The sequence below is a fragment of the Sciurus carolinensis genome, chromosome 12 (assembly GCF_902686445.1).
Source record: "Sciurus carolinensis chromosome 12, mSciCar1.2, whole genome shotgun sequence".
Classification (NCBI taxonomy): Eukaryota; Metazoa; Chordata; class Mammalia; order Rodentia; family Sciuridae; genus Sciurus; species Sciurus carolinensis.
The window spans coordinates 103110742-103126925 of record NC_062224.1 but is presented as its reverse complement, the minus strand read 5'-3'; the positions used below and the strand labels follow the sequence as shown (position 1 = coordinate 103126925).

The window sequence follows — 16184 nt, the reverse complement described above, 5'->3', positions numbered from 1 at the left end:
TGCCAGAATTTTTGCATTTTAAGGGGGAGGGTACTCTTGAAGATAGTTTTCATGACCTAAAAAACATATCTTTAAGAAGCTCGTCTCAGTCATTTCATGGGGGTTGAGGTTTTCATGACTTAGTCAGAAGGAGACTTATTAAAGAAACTTGTTGGGCTGGGGATATAGCTCAGTTGGTAAAGTACTTGCCTCGCAAGCACAAGGCCCTGGGTTTAATCCCCAGCACCGCCAAAAAAAAAAAAAAAAAAAGGGCAGCTCCTTGATCTACCTACTCATAATAAATCTGGAAGGCCATTTGTGTCTGCCAAAGATTATTCCATATACTTAATCTTGCTAAGTAATTTCCTTCCCAATGCTCAGTTGTTACTATAACTAAGTTAACTTACTAAAAGAAAGTTACTTCTTTTATTTTGAATTCAAAACAATAGGCAGCTAAGAAAACAAGTGACAGATATTTTAGAAGATGGGGGTTGGGGATTGTGATACATGATTGTTTATTGGTTGTGTTTTTGCATATTAATAGTGTACCCATTACTTCATCAGCTTCTTCGGTCCAAAGTCTTTGTCCTTCCTCAGTTCTGAAAAGTCCCTATTATCATCCGTGAATATTGTCTTGACTGCATTCACTGAAGGCTGTCATTCTGAAACGTATTAGATGAATTTTGGATCTTTTCAAATCTGTGCCTTAATTTAAAAAATATTTAACACATCTTTCTGCGCTGTTTTCTGAATTGTTTCCTTCGACTTGCCTTCAAAATCACTAATTCTTTCTTTAGCTATGTTTTCTTTTTTTTTTTTTAATTTTTTATTATTGTATACAAATGGGATACATGTTGTTTCTCTATTTGTACAGGGAGTCAAGGCATACCATTTGTGTAATCATACGTTTACATAGGGCAATGATGTTTGATTCATTATTTTTTTTCCCTTCCCCCCCACCCCTCCCACCCCTCTTTTCCCTCTATACAGTCCTTCTTTCCTTCATTCTTACCACATTTAGCTGTTTTCTACAGTTTAGTTTCCCTGAACGTACAGTACGTATTTAATTTCCAGTATTATCTTTTTGGCATTTTTTCCAAGTATACCTGGCTTTATTTGTTTTTCTGTTACTGGGAATTGAACCCAGGGCCTCACAGATGCTTGGTAAGCACTGTGCCACAGAGCTACTTGGGAGCCTAACGCAGAAGGATTGCAAGTTTGAGAACCGCCTCAGCAACTTAGTGAGACACTATCTCAAAATAAAAAATAAAAAGCACTGGGTATCTCAGTTCAATCTGATGTACCACAAAAAAAAAAAAAAAAAAAAAAAAAAAAAAAATTATATACCTAAGTCAGATTATCCTCAAGGGCTACTTGGTTTCAGCTCTTTCTTACCCATCTGACCTCTTTATTCCCGACAGCTTTGGTCCTTCTCCTTTGCTTGCAAAGGTTGACTTTGAGCCTTACTTTGTTTTGTTTTATAGTTTGTTAACCTTTTCCAGCATTGGTTTGTGTTTGCGGCAGGAAAAGTATTTCCTTTGTCTACCCAGTCACTATGACAGTATTGTGCCTTTCACTCACACCTTGTCCGACTGCAGTAGTCATTGTTGGCATAAGATCTCTTCTTCAGGATGTTTTCATGGACATGGACAGTGCCAGATGTATTTCCTCATTTATTTTTCTTATCTAGGTTTTGGAGTGTCACAGACCAAAGCCATCATGACTCTGGTCTCTGGGATCCCAATGGGCCCACCCCGACTTCCACTGCAGAAAGCCACCAGGGAGTTTACTGATAATGCTGAAGCTAAACTGAAGAGCCTGGATATCCTCTCTTTCACTGGTGTGAAAGATGGAAACTTGGAAGCCTGTAGCTAGTGCCTCTCTATCTAATCAGGATGTGTATCTTGAGACCTCATCCATCTTGAATAGTTCTTCTTTTCTCAGGGACTTTTTAGATGAAATTGAACTAAACTTTCTTGTAGCAAATGAAATCTCACATCAATCAGCAAATAAATATCTACTATGAGAGTTAGGTACAGTGGGATGCACCCTCAATAGCAGCAACTTGGGAGGCTGAAGCAGAAGGATCACAAGTTCAAGGCCAGCCTCACAACTTGGTGAGACCCTCTCTCAAAATAAAATTAAAAGGGCTTGGGAATGTGGCTCAGTGATTAAGTGCTTCTGACCTCAATTCCCAGTACCTGTGCCTGCCACACACAAAATTTAAAAAATAAATCATGGACCCTAAGTCATTCGTATTCCACTTTTTGGTAGAGAAGTTACTGTTTATTGGATGGAATGGAGTCAAGGGAAATTTGTAATTGATTAATCCACTTTTGGGAATTCCCATTAATTTCTGGTTCTCAATCCTATTTTAAAGTCTTCTAATTTTTAACCACTATAATGTAATTTCATTTTAATAAATATTCATTTGGAATCTAGGAAAACTCTCAGCTGTTGCGTTTATTACCAAATTACAACATGACTCAACTACAAATATGAATACACCAACTGGCTCACTTGGCTGCTCAGTTTGACTCTAAAATGTCTGTTTTCAGGTTAATTTGGATGTCATAATTTTCTCCCAAAGCGTTGGGTCAGGTGTAGATTCATGTCAGTTCCTATAACTAACGAGTCCTTTAGAGTGGTGCTGTGGTGTGGATGTAGTGTATGCCCCAAGGGTTCATATGGGGGAAACTTGGTCCCCAGGGTGGTGATGTGGGAAGGGATGGAGCCTTTAAGAGGTGGAGCTAGGCTGGGGGTGTAGCTCAGTTGGTAGAATGCTTGCCTCAGAAGCATAAGGCCCTGGGTTTAATTCCCAGCACCAAAAAAAAAAAAAGAGGTGGGAGCTAGCAGGAGGGGCTGAAGTCACTGGGGGCTGCCGTTGGGAGGGAATGTTGGGTTCCAGTTATTTCCAGAGTGACTCCTTACAAAGCCTAAGCCTGAATGCTGAAGGGCTGGTTGGGTTCCTCTCTGGTGAGGTGACCTCTCCCTCTCATGTATGTTCCTGCCACCGTGACACCATCCACCGTGGAGCAGAGCCAGCACCATACCCTTGAGCTCCAGAACCGCAAGCTAAATAAACCCTTTTCACCGGGCACAGTCGCACATGCCTGTAATCCAGCCAGTTGGGAGGCGGAGGCAGAAAGATCACAGATTCCAGGCCAACTCAGCAACTTAGCGAGATCCTGTCTCTCAAAAAATAAAGGCTGGGGATGTAGCTTCAGTGGTAATGTGCTCCTGAGTTCAATCCCCAGTATCAATAAAAGACAAATCTTTTCTTTAAAAAGTTACTCAGCCTCATAGGGCAGGGATTGTGACTCAGTAGTTGAGCAGCGAGGCACTGGGTTTGATTCTCAGCACTGCATATAAATAAATGAATAAAATAAAAGCCCAAAAACTAAAAAATACTAAAAAAAAAAAAAAAAAAAAAAATTATCGATTCTCTCCCTTCCTCCCTCCCTCTCTCCTTTTTGGCTGCCATGAACTGACAGCTTTCCTCCACCATGGTCTTCTGCCACTATTTCTGCTTCATCTTGGGTCCAGAGCAATGGAATCACTGACCATGGACTGAAACCTCTAAAACCAGGAACCCAAAATAAACTTTTCCTCCTTTAAAAAAAAAAAAAAGTTACTGAACCTCAAGTATTTTGTTATAGTAATAAAAAACTGATTTCTGACTAGGGTAAAACAAAGTAGTCCACTCACAGGGTTAGAGTGAGTGGGCACTTCTAAAGCATCTGTTGCTATTCTTTGGTTCTCTGTGTGCCTTGTCACCATGCTTCAAAAAGTGAAGAAAATTAAGGATTTTCTGCTCACAGCTGGTGAAAGGATACCAAGTCTGTCAAGATAAAAATAGCCAAAGATAGCCAGGCGTAGTGGCACACACCTGTAATCCCAAAGACTTGGAAGACTGAGGCAGCAGGACAAGTTTGAGGACAACCTCAACAACTTACTGAGGTCCTGAGCAACTTGGCGAGACCATCTCAAAATAAATTGAAGAAAAGGGCTAGGAATGTGACTCAGTGCTTAAGCATCCCTACGTTCAATCCCTGGAACGCCCCCCTCCCCAAATTAATAAGTGAAAGAAAAATGAAGGTAATGTCAAATTTAAAAAGTTTGATCCAGCAGATACTTTTATACCTTGATCATCTCAGACAAGGAGAAAGCAGAGAAACTGAAGCAGTCTGTACCCAGGTTTGGCAATGAAGGAGCTGAAATGAACCACACGGGCTTATTTGAATTGTAGGTAGGTAGGAAGGAAGGAAATTAGGAAGTTTTACTTAGATCAGCAAATATTCACAGACTTTCTTTCTCATATAGTCTCATATAGAAGGAAAGGCCTTCCCCAAAGGTGAATCCGTGTCTCTGCTTCCTGCTATACAAAGAACTTTCAAAGCTGAAAGTGTCAAAGCACCAAAGGACTTTTGCTCTGGGCACCACAATTTCCCCTGTGTCACCAAGAAGACACAGTGCCCTAAGTTATTGTCATGCGGGCCAGCTTCCCTTCCATGGTGAGCCCAGCAGTCTGCTGTTTCCCTCCCTGCCACACTTTCCAACAGTTGCTTTTCTTTAACAATGGATTTGGGTAGGACCCAAAAATCTCACTTTGACTTTATATATATCTTTTTTTTTTTTTTTAATTTGGTGGTACTAAGGATAGAACCCAGGGATGCTCTACCACTGAGCAGCATCCCTGGTTCTTTATTGTTAGACAGGGTCTCATTAAATTCCCAAGGCTGACCTCAATCAAATCTGCAATCCTCTTGCCTCAGCCTCCCCAAGTTGCTGAGATCACAGGCATGTGCCACTGTACCAGGCACACTTTAGCAGTTAAGTTAAAGGACCAAAAGAAAAAACTTAAAAGAATTTTCTGAACTTTTTTTTCACACAACTAGTAAACAAGGGAATCGAATCCACCAATGACATAAGGAAACTTTCCAGTAGGACTAGTTCCCTGTATCTGCATATCAGCTACCAGAGTCTTCAAGTTCATGCCAGATGAACCACCTGAGGATACTGTCCATCCTGACTGACCTCTACACATCCTGACTGACCTCTATATTTTCTACACAGCAGCTAGAATGCCCTTTATAAATGTCAATGTCCTACATTTGAGCCATTTGTTGGCTGAGGCCCTGTAAGCACAGAGGCATGTGCAAATGTTAACCTTTGATGTGAGGGACAAGCTTTCTCACATGTGCATCAGTAAGCGTGTGATCTGGTTAGCTTTGCGGCCCTGGAAATGACTTCCCATAAGTGGGCAAGTGTGTCAGCATCTTGGAACCTCTAGTCCAAGTCCAGTTTGCCCCATGTGAGACACCTTGTCTCAAATCGGGGGAAGTGCTAAAATCAAATGCTTTTTTCTTGGGAGTCCTTCCTTGGACTATGGCAAAACCAAGTGATTTATTGTTAGCGCTTGAGTATACGGGCACCCCTAAAGCATGTTACTGAGTAAATAACACTCGCAGGAGTATTACCGAAAATGGGGTCCTTGTCCTTGATGCCAATCCAATAACAAGGACATGGTTTTGAGAAAAAGGAGAAAGGTGTCTTATTGCTTTGCTAGCAAAGGAGAAGAACAGACTACAAAGAAGAACAGTCCCAAAGGCTGTGATTCTGTTCCTCCAAGGGAGCAGGGGGCTTTTAAAGAGGGGATTCAAAGGCAATATTCCACATGTGCTCTGTTAGAGTTGCAATTCACTTGTTAATTTGGAGATGGTCATTTCTGAAATCTGTGCCATCCCCGAAGTCTGAATTACTTTGTTCCTGTTGCAGGGTGGGTATGCTCAAGGACAGATAACTCTGCCTAAGATTAGGAAGGAGAAATTAGAGGAGGGAGAAAAAGAAATATGTACATTTTTTAAAAAGTCACAGTGACAGGGGAGCAAGAGCTATGTTCAGACCATAAAGTGGACCAGTGTTACAGTAAAGGCCCCTGGCCTCAATCCCCGGTGCCAAAAAAATTTTAAAAATTTTAGAAATTTTAAAAAGGGAAGCAAAATTTAACAGTGACTACTGATACAGTAGTTTACCGGTGACAAGTTCTGCTTCCTCAAATGCTGAAGTATAACATCAGAGAAGCACGCCAAGGCAAGCATTTAAGCAGGTTTTATTTAAAGGTAATGATACAGACTTCTCCCGGGAGGGAGAAGGGGGCCATGGCTGATGTTCTAGGATCCCAAGAAGTGAGCGCACCCTACATCTGATACCGCCATTTACCGGTGACGAGTTCTGCTCCCTCTAATGTTGAAGTCTGAACACTAGAGAAGCACGCCAAGGCAAGCATATTAAGCAGGTTTTATTTAAAGGTAATAATACAGACTTCTCCCGGCAGGAAGAAGGGGGCCATGGCTGATGTTCTAAAGTCCCCAGAAGTGAGCGCACCCTCCATCTTTCATAGGTTAGGGTCTCTTTCGTTGTCCAGTTCTCTCCCCCTTATCTCTCCTTCCTGTCTACGTGACTAGGCCTGGTTTTGTATTAAGTGAGAAGCCATGGGCAGGGGGAGGGCCAAGGGGGCATTAATTAGCAGCTCCATGCTTGCAGTCCTTGATAAAGGCAGGTAAATTTGGTAATCAATGGGCTCTGGAGCTCCTTGACATTCCATTCTTCCAGGGGCAGTCTCCAACTTCCAGAGGCAGATGGCTTCATGGCTTCATTTCCTCGAATTGACCCGATTTCCTATTTCTACACTAACTACCTGTCCTTAATTCTGGCTTCACATCTTTTACAGATTAGGGTCTTCTTTGCTCTGTTCTCTGCCCCCTTATCTTTCTCCTTCCTGCCTACATGACTAGGCCCAGGAGTTGCCGGTGACATGGCAAAAAAGGTGAGAAGCAGATGGGCAGGGGGAGGGCCAAAGTGATTAGGTAGATAAAGGTCCAGTGGGTGTTAGTTAGCAATTCCCTGCCTGCAGCTTTTTTGGGAGGGGTAATTAGGCAGGTAATCTTGGTGATCAAAAAGGCACTGGAGACACTGACATTCCAATGTCCCAGGGGTGGTCTCCAACTTCCCAGACTCAGATGGCCTCAGATTTCTTATTCTACCTTAACTGCCTGTCCTCAATTCTGGCTTCACTACTACAATAGTTACAGATACAAATTATTCCAAATACTCCGAAGACAAAAGATACCCAATTTAAGCAAAAAACAACCTTGCAGTTTTTATTTATACATTAAACAAGAATTTATTGAGAATTTAGAGTTCCAGGCACTGCAGTGAGTGACCCTGGCTAGCCAAGAATGTCTTTGCCATCACTTGTGCTTAATTCTTTCAAGAGACCTTGGTTTTTAGAGTATTTGAATGACTACAAAACACATATTGAACACCTAATGTGTGCCAGGTACTGAATTAAATCCCCTTTGTATGCCATTCTGCTACCCTGTCCTAATCTTGGACTGTCTAGGCCATTTAGCTAAACTTCTATCTGGCTTACTCTTGCCAATTTTGAGTCAGGAAGTCTGAAGTCCAGAAGTTCCTCTTCAGGTGGGCTAGCCGAAACTGGTTGGATACAAGATGTTTCCCACCCACATGCTAAGTAAGCACCATGACAGTTAACAATTACCATATGGATGACAGGAAATAACCACAAAAGGAGCAAAAAGAGGTGGTGCAGAAATTAATGGGAAACATCCTCCCATTCCCAGAAAAGATATCAATATTCCTCATTTCTTTTATTCTAATATCTATGCACTCTCAACATCCCAAGGGTGGGAGATTAGTGTGCAATTTTATCTCCTACTTCCCCTAGACTTAACCAAGAATAAGTCCCTTTCACTCCTCAATCGGTACTCTTAAGTGTATTTATTTAGCTGGAATTTGAACCCAGGTTCCCTATGTTAGCACAAAAACACCAGGCAGGATGCAAACCTCATGAATCATCTCAGCTGCTTATTCAGGAAGGGGATGCAGGGATGAAATAGCTCTGGTGAACCCACTTTCCTGGTGGAAAATGAGCCATTGAAGAAAGAAAGGGACTGGGTTTTATATAGGTTATTTTTGAGGGGTGGTCTAATGAACATATCAATTTGAGCACTTAGGAAACAGGTTTGTGAGAATTTAAAAATTTTTTACCAGGCAATATTTTTACTTGTAGAAGAATGGAGGATCTGGGGTCTGTGTTCAGTGTTTCTCCCTTTCCCTTCAGGGTCCCATTGTGCTGTCACTGGGAAAGGATTTATTTGGGGAGGAATCAATGCTTTAGCTTCCTTTCTAGGGACTGTTCTATCATTGGGAAGGAATGCACTGAGAAAGCTATCAATGTATGGCTTTCTTTTTCACTCCCTTTTCTCAGGCCTTACTGTGTTGCGTTTTTTCACTTTCCATATGTAATACCCTGCATGCTAACCAGTCTCTCTACCACTGCACTACACTTCCAGTGAGTTATCTCATTTAATCATCTCAACAACCCTAGGCAGTTAGCAGATTTCCAGTCTGAAAGCACCCAGGAACCACTCCAGGGCTGGGAACTCACACAAGAAACTTTATTAGCAAACAAAGTGTCTGCTCTTAAGGGTGAAAGGGAAAGAAAGAGCGAGAGAGTGTGAGTGATCGGGAAAGTGAAGGTGAGAGAGAGGAGTGAGCAAGTAGCAGGGGAATTACCCTTAAATAGTGAAAGCCTGCGGGCTAATTGGACCAATGAGTGACAAAAAAGTTAACAATCTAGATTACAAAATGGTGTGTGGACAGGCGGCAGAATCAGGAGAGAAATGGCTGTAGCCTTGTTCCTTACAGTCTGCCTTCCAAGGGCAGCTACCTGATCTCATAGGGGTAAGGAAGTTTTATCTTTTGTCCTACTGAAGGTATATATACATATATATGTATATATACACACTCATACATATATAAAAATCATATACATATATAAATATACATATATATATATTTTAAACCAGTACTGGGTATAGAACCCAGGGCCTCGCGGATTCCCAGATGCTCTACTACTGAGCCACACACTTCTAGTCCCTTGATAATTTTAATCTGTGAAATAAATTGACGATAGATTAACCCGAGTTTGGAGGAGGGAACATAACAAATTTAAGTGCAAAAACATCTTAATAAATTGCAAACTGGGACCCAAAGGAAGGCTTCGCAGTTGACATTTAGATAGCGCTGAACAAAGGGCTGGGGGCACCGGGCAGCCAGGAAGCGTGCAAGCCCACGGGGGCGGGGGGCACCTGCGCTGCGGCGCCTTGTTACGCAAATGAGTCTCCCAGGCAACCGGTCGGGTGGTGATCTGCGGGCCGGGGATCAAACCCCCGCCTCTTCCTTCTCTGAAAAGGTCTTTCTTAGGCAGAAAGGGGTTTCAAAGGGGAAAGCCTGTTTACATCCGTTTACTTCACTAATGTCGACTTCCTTTAGAGATGTAAAGTTCTTTACAAAAGGGCGGCCTTTCGGAATCATTCCGGCCAGCAGTTTTTCGGAATAGCCATCTTGAAACGCGCCCAATAAATATATTCCAGGGTAGCTTATTGTGAGGTGCCGCGGGCGCCTGGGATAGAAGTTGGGAAACACAATGGCATCAAAACGCTTAGGCCCTCAATTCCCCACAAGGCTCGGGGCGGGGCGCTTGTTCCCGGAAGTAGCCCAGGGCGCGCGCGCACCGATCTCCAGGCAGGCCGCGGCCTCGAGGCGCCAGGGGCGCCCGCCCCGCCCCCTCCCGCGGGGCGCCCTCGCGGTCGACATCGCCTTTTGCGCATGCGTGCGCGCGCTGGCTCCGCCCCCTGTGCGCCGCGGTCGGAGCCATTTCGCCGCTGCCTGGGTGCAAGGGGCCGCGTGCTTTTTAGCGGTCTCTGAGGGAGGCCGGAGACGCAGACGGTCTTAAGAGGGCCGTGCTCTCGGGCACCGGGAAGCGGAGGCTGGTAAGAGAGAGACTCTGGCTGCCGGGTGGGGCGGCGGGCAGGCGGACAGGCGGAGGGGCCGCGACTCTGCGGCGGCTTTGTGTGGAGCTCGGGCGGCGGCGGCGGCGGCGGGGGAGGGGCGGCCGGCGCCCGGATCGCGGGTGTGCGCGCGCCCGCCGTGGCGCACTTGGGCAGCGCGGGCCGCGGGCGCCCTGGGGTCCCCGCTTTCGCCCTCTCCCTCTCTCCTGTTCCTTGCACGCCGAGCCCTCTGCGTTTACCCACGGGCCTGCTGGGGCGCGGCCGCGGGAGGGGAGGGGGTGAAGCGCCTGTGGCGGTTGTTGCCGGAGCTCCGCACGTGCCTAGGGCCCGTGGGAGGTTCGTTCATCCACGCGACAATCCCGCGCTGTCCCGCAGGCCCAGTGTGTCAGATGCGGCCGCTGCCCTTTCCTCGGGGCGGCGGAGGGGTGCGGGGAGGGCAGGCGGCCGGGAAACAAAGGTCTCCGCGCGCCGGCGGAGGGGGATGGCGTGTGCGCGGGAACGCCGCCGTCGGCGGGGCGGAGGGGCCCTGGGCCGGGGGGCGTCCGCCTCCGCGCGGCGGCGCTGCGGGCGAGCGCTGAACCCCAGACCTGGGCCTGCAGGGGCCCGAGGGCGATTTCCGAGACCGGGTTCAGGGGGCTAGAGTCGGCGGGTCAGCTGGTGCTCTCTGTGTGCGGTGGTGGTGGAGCCTGGCGGACGACCGTGGCGAAATTGTGGGTTTTCCGATTGGGGTCTCTTTGCTGGCACAAATTATCCTTGGTATCAGTTCTCTCGTCTTTCTAAAGGGAATCGTAATGCTTATTGCAATGGTGGAATCTTAAAAGATTTTTTAAAAAATTATTTTAAGAATATTTTTAGCTGTAGATGAACACATTATCTATATTTTATTTGTGTGTGTGTGGTGCTGAGAATCGAACTCAGTGCCTCACACATGCTAGGTGAGTGCTCTACCACTGAGCCACAGCCCCAGCCCTAAAAGTAGTTCTATAAGATGATGCCCTAAGGCATCTAGTGAGGCCTCAGTAAAGGCTCTAGGTTAAGGATTTTCAGGGAGTGGAAGCTCATTCCCGAATTGTGACTCGGGTAATTTAGTGGGGGGTCGTGCTATTAATGGATATGGGAATGGAGGGGAGGGGTTTGGAACAGGTTTGAGGAAGAAATTTAAAGTTCCCTTTTGACTGAGATGCCATGCAGGTGGATGTGTTAGCGCTTCTGTTGAATGAATTTGATTTTAAAGACGAAGTAGATTAAACTTTCGTTTTATATTTTGCACTATATACAGTTAGATAAGACTACCGAAGAAATAAGAAATGATTTAGTATTGAGTCTCTAGCGCTTCATATTTTGTTACTCATTGAGTTTGTTTTTTGAACTAAATACTCGGATCGAGTTTACAGGTGGAAGCTATTAGTGTACCATTACTAACACACAATACTGGAGATAATTAACTCAAAAAGAAAGCATTATTTTGCTTCAGGGTTTCAGTCCATGGTGGATTAGATTAGCCCCACTGCATTTGGGCCTGTGGTGATTTAGCACATCATGGTGGAGCGAACAAATTAAGCTCTTAGTAGGGTATGTATGTGGGGGGGGGGTGGAGTTCCAAAACTCTTTCTAGTGCTTGCTCCTTCTCCCCCTAGTACTGGAAGGCTTTTCCCTAGGCTCCACCTCTTAAAGTTTCCACCACTTTCAAGTAGTACCATGGACTGGGGATTAAGCCAATAACAGGTGGGTCTTTGGACATTTAGCTGAACCATAGCAGACCTCTTTAATTCTCCACAGTATTTTTAATAATAGGACATTCCATTTTCTTCACAGATGACTTTAGACACATACCCTCTGTCTTTTTTAATGTTTTATAGTCTGAGTTATAGGCAGAGTGCCAACAAGTGTTATACATTGCATTTCAAGGAAACATTTCCTACAGGGTTTTTTGTTTTGTTTTATTTTTGTACCAAAGATTGAACCTAGGAGTATTCAACTCCTGAACAACATAACATACTGAACCTTAGGGCCTCTATGGATTGCAGCGTCTGTCTTTGAACTTTTAATCCTCCTGCCTCTCCTCAGTCACTGGGATTACAGGCATGCCCCACCATGCCTGCAATTTCTTTTTATTTATTTATTTAATTTTGGTACTGGGGATTGAACTCGGGGACTTGATCACTGAGCCACATTACTAGCCCTATTTTGTATTTTTATTTAGAGACAGGGTTTCCCTGAATTGCTTAGCACCTCGCTTTTGCTGAGGCTGGCTTTGACCTCCCAATCCTGCCTCAGCTTCCCAATCCGCTGGTATTTCACCCAGCACGCCTGGCAATGTCTATAGGCTGCTCCTAAAGGAGAGTTTTGGTGACTAACATTTAATGAAGATAGTGACCTTACTTTCTTCAAGAAAGAAATGCTTAATGTGTTTGGACTTTATCCAGTGTAATATCTAGTTTGCAGCATAAAGGATAGCCCTCCTAGTAGTCACAGTCAGAATGAAAGGAGACCATTGGACTTGTACACAAAATGATTGATGGCCATTTCTTCCCTTTTTTTTTTTTTTTTTTTTTTTTTTTTTTTTTTTTTTTTTTTTTTTTTTTTTTTGCGGTGCTGGGGATTGAACCCAGGGCCTTGTGCTTGCAAGGCAAGCACTCTACCAACTGAGCTATCTCCCCATCCCCCGTTTCTTAATATAATAGTTGGTATTTGAATTTATGCCTCCACCATGAATGACTGTTAAATTTTCTAAGCCTTAGTTTGTTCTCTGTAGACGGTAATAGAATGTACCATAACTTCCCTTGTTAAGATCAGTAAATGAATTAAAACACATAAGATGCTCATTGTAGTATGTGGAACATTGTATAAAATATTTAGGAAAAGAGAAAAATCAGACCCCAAAGATAGCCATTGTGGGGAAATTTCTTTCCAGTCTTGATCTATTAACCGAGATTTCAGTAATTTCCAGGTAATGTTTTATCTCCAGGTTTTGCTATGATGCTATTTTTAACCAACTTTGTTTTTTTAGGTCCAAAGAAGACTTTTGAATCATGGGTGACGTTAAAAATTTTCTGTATGCCTGGTGTGGCAAAAGGAAGATGACTCCATCGTATGAAATTAGAGCAGTAGGGAACAAAAACAGGCAGAAATTCATGTGTGAGGTACCGTAGAATACAGTTCCTTTATTTGAATTATAAAGTTATTTTGAAGTTAAAAGAATATTTTTGTTTGGAAATGTGTAAGTCATTTGCACAGTGGGGAAGAATAGTTCTTTGTTGTGACTGTGACTGCTGTTTCATTATAAATCATTTTCAAGAAAGCATAACTTATAGAACAATGTGATAGGTAAATAATTGTAACTAGAGCTTAAATCTTCCTCATCAGAAAAATTAGATAAACTTTGCAATTTTACTAACACCTTTAGAATCAAAGTGTTTGAAAGAATAATTGAAGAGCTTGTTTTTATAAAATCAGATTTTTAATGTGGAACATAGTTACATGAAAATATCTGAGCCACTTAAATGAATATTTTTATTATAATTAAGCTTAGTATAATTTTAGCTTAGTACAAATTTTTTCATAAGGTAGTCTGTATGTTCTCGGTGTTATTTTTAGTGTTCTTTTAGAATACTTCTCTAAAAATTAGCTGTTTGATAGCTCTTAATGGACTGTTTTGTTGAATTGTGAGTTTTTTAAGTCCCAGAATTATCCAGCTTTAATACACTTTTTTCTTCTTGATTCTTAAAGGTTCGGGTAGAAGGATATAATTACACGGGCATGGGCAACTCCACCAATAAAAAAGATGCACAGAGCAATGCTGCCAGAGACTTTGTTAACTATTTGGTTCGAATAAATGAAGTAAAGAGTGAAGAAGTCCCAGCTATGGGGGTAAGTACTTAATGGCAAGTACTTGATATGTATTTGTAAGGGATTGATAAATGGTTTCCTTTCATGCTTCTAGGTTCTTGGGGTAAAAATTAAAATAACAGATTACCAGAAAAAGTACCAATTTATTATGTGTGCAGGGACATCACAGAAGAACAGCACATATGCTAAAATTGGAATGAAATAACAGTGAATACCTCAAAATTCAATGAGTTCTGAAAGTCATACAGATGATCCCTAGCTTTTGACCATGTCTACCTGAATGGTGCAAAAGTAATAGGCAGTCAGTAGAAATGTACTTCAAATTTTGAATTTTAACTTTTCTCCAGACTACCAATAATACAGGATAAGAATCTTATAGCTTCTGCTCAGCTCTGTGATAACAAGGGTAAACAGCCAATATTCTACAGTGTACTGTTGCTGAGCTATGATGTTTGGTAGGTTAGATGTATATGCATTTTTGACTTTTTGCCTTATAATATAGCATAAGAACATCATAAATTGAGAAGCCTCTGTTTACCTTCCTGCATTCTCAGAAGAATAGGTGATCTGTCTGGACCTGTTGCCAACCTCTTATTTCTTCTCCTAGAACATTGTTAAATCTTACCAGATTGAGGAGAGGATTCAAGATAATTGAGTTCCTTTTCGAAGGTCCCTCTTTAGGCAGATTAAGAGAAAGCTCATTCTTGGAATTTACAGTTCCCCTCCAAAGCTGCATATTTTGGGGTGGCACTTCCTGAACTCCTTCAATTATAAGATTATGTACTCTTAATATGTATGGAGACCTAGGGTGATAATTTTTCCCTCCTCAAATATGTTGTGTTTTTTAGTGAACCTTGCAATCTTCACGTTGAACAAGTTTCTGAAGATTCTCAGACATTTTTGAAGTTTCATTTAATCTGTTTCTTATGGCTTCATATATTCATTCATACAGCAGAATTTTCAGAGGAGCAGTTATAAGCAGTTATGGCACTTTAACATTTTAAATAAAATATACAAAATCTAACTTTTTAAGTAGTTTTTTTCCCATTTTTAGAGGGAAAAGTGTTTTGTGCAGTGGAATATCATTTTGTTTTTGATATGGTAGTTATGTGAGAGTACAACAAATAACCCTAATACTGTTTTTAAGTGTAGTTCAATGCTTATTTAATTAAAAAATGAAGATGTGCATTTTCAAAAAAAAAATTTTGAAAAATTGTTGACCTAAAAATATTCGTGTGGTTTAAGTAAATATCTTGGGTAATAAAATGCAAGATGTTTTTATAAAAGGATTAGGCAGTCTGGTGCAATGGGGCAGACCTGTGATTCCCAGGATTCCAGAGGCTGAAGCAGGAGAATAACAAGTTCAAGGGCAGCCTCCAACAACTTAGCAAGACCTATCTCAAAAATTGAAAAGGGCTGGTATATAGCTCAGTGGAAGAGTGCACCTGGGTTAAATTCCAGTACTACAAAATATACAATGTTAAGGAATATTGTGTATACTAGCTTTAATGGAGTTCTTGCTTTCCCTGAATTTATGTATTTTAATCTGTTTATGAAAGTAAAAATTCATGTTTCACGTCTTCCTATTGCTTGACCTAAAAGTCAAGAAATTTACTTTCTGACTTAGGTTTACTTAAAAGTTTTTGATTTAATTGGTTTTCCTATCTGTGAAGAGACAAAATTAAGGAAGATATTGGAAGATTTCATTCTGGCTAAGGAAAAAACGTTTTAGCAAATACCCTTCAAATATTTGAAATCATTTGCTAATGCTACATTTGTTAAAATCCATTGTGTATCCTTTAGCCTCTTCCTTTCTATTGCCTTACAGTGTAGATATGCTGGTGGCAGATTGTGTTTCTGAAGACCTTTCTATTTTGTCTTCTGGAAGAATATTTTTACTGGATATAGAACACTGAGATGCTAACCCCTGCCCCTTTCTACATGTTAAAGATAACACACTCTTGTTGTCTTCCATTGTTTTTTTGATGCTATGGATTGAGTACATACTCAGCAAGACATGTTCTTACGTGGATGCTAAACTTGACCTGAAACTTTCAATTCTTTTGCTTGGACTTGCAGTTTGATTGTATTTCCCTGAGTTGGTATCACATTTTTCTTTTCTTTTCTTTTTTTTTTTCCAGTGCTGGGGATTGAGCCCAGGGTTTTGTGCTTGAGAGGCAAGCACTCTACCAACTGAGCCATCTCCCCAGCCCCTCACATTTTTCTCTCTCAGAAAATTTTGGATTGTATCCCAGGCATTGGAATATTATGTTGTAGAGATGATGAATAATGTTATGTTCCTACAAAGTTTTTTTGCTTTTTATTTTTTTATTTTTGGTACCAGGGATTGAATTTAGGAGTACTTAACCACTGAGCAACATCCCCAGTCCTTTTTTTTTGTATTTATAGAGACAGGGTCTCCCTGAAGTGCTTAGGGCCTTGCTAAGTTGCTGAAGCTGGCTTTGAACTCACAGTTCT

At 42.2% G+C, this 16184-nt stretch overlaps 2 protein-coding genes and 1 pseudogene across 5 annotated transcripts in view; all 3 read left to right on the top strand.

The window, feature by feature from the left end:
• Npl (N-acetylneuraminate pyruvate lyase) overlaps positions 1–2420 on the top strand; it is a 39549-nt gene extending 37129 nt beyond the window's left edge. For 2 of the 3 annotated variants that reach the window (XM_047521467.1, XM_047521468.1), the window contains exon 12: positions 1670–2420. In XM_047521467.1, coding sequence (XP_047377423.1) covers positions 1670–1854 — 185 coding nt within the window. In that variant the 3' untranslated portion in view covers positions 1855–2420. The remainder of the gene's footprint in view (positions 1–1669) is intronic. The other variant, XM_047521469.1, reaches the window with a different exon arrangement.
• A 1337-nt stretch (positions 2421–3757) lies between these two features.
• Positions 3758–4202, top strand: LOC124962265 (60S ribosomal protein L38-like; annotated as a pseudogene).
• A 5505-nt stretch (positions 4203–9707) lies between these two features.
• The window catches only part of Dhx9 (DExH-box helicase 9), a 41182-nt gene continuing 34705 nt past the window's right edge, over positions 9708–16184 (top strand). For both annotated transcript variants that reach the window (XM_047521037.1, XM_047521038.1), the window contains exons 1-3: positions 9708–9839; positions 12868–13000; positions 13587–13727. In XM_047521037.1, the coding sequence (XP_047376993.1) occupies positions 12890–13000; positions 13587–13727 (252 nt within the window). In that variant the 5' untranslated portion in view covers positions 9708–9839; positions 12868–12889. The remainder of the gene's footprint in view (positions 9840–12867; positions 13001–13586; positions 13728–16184) is intronic.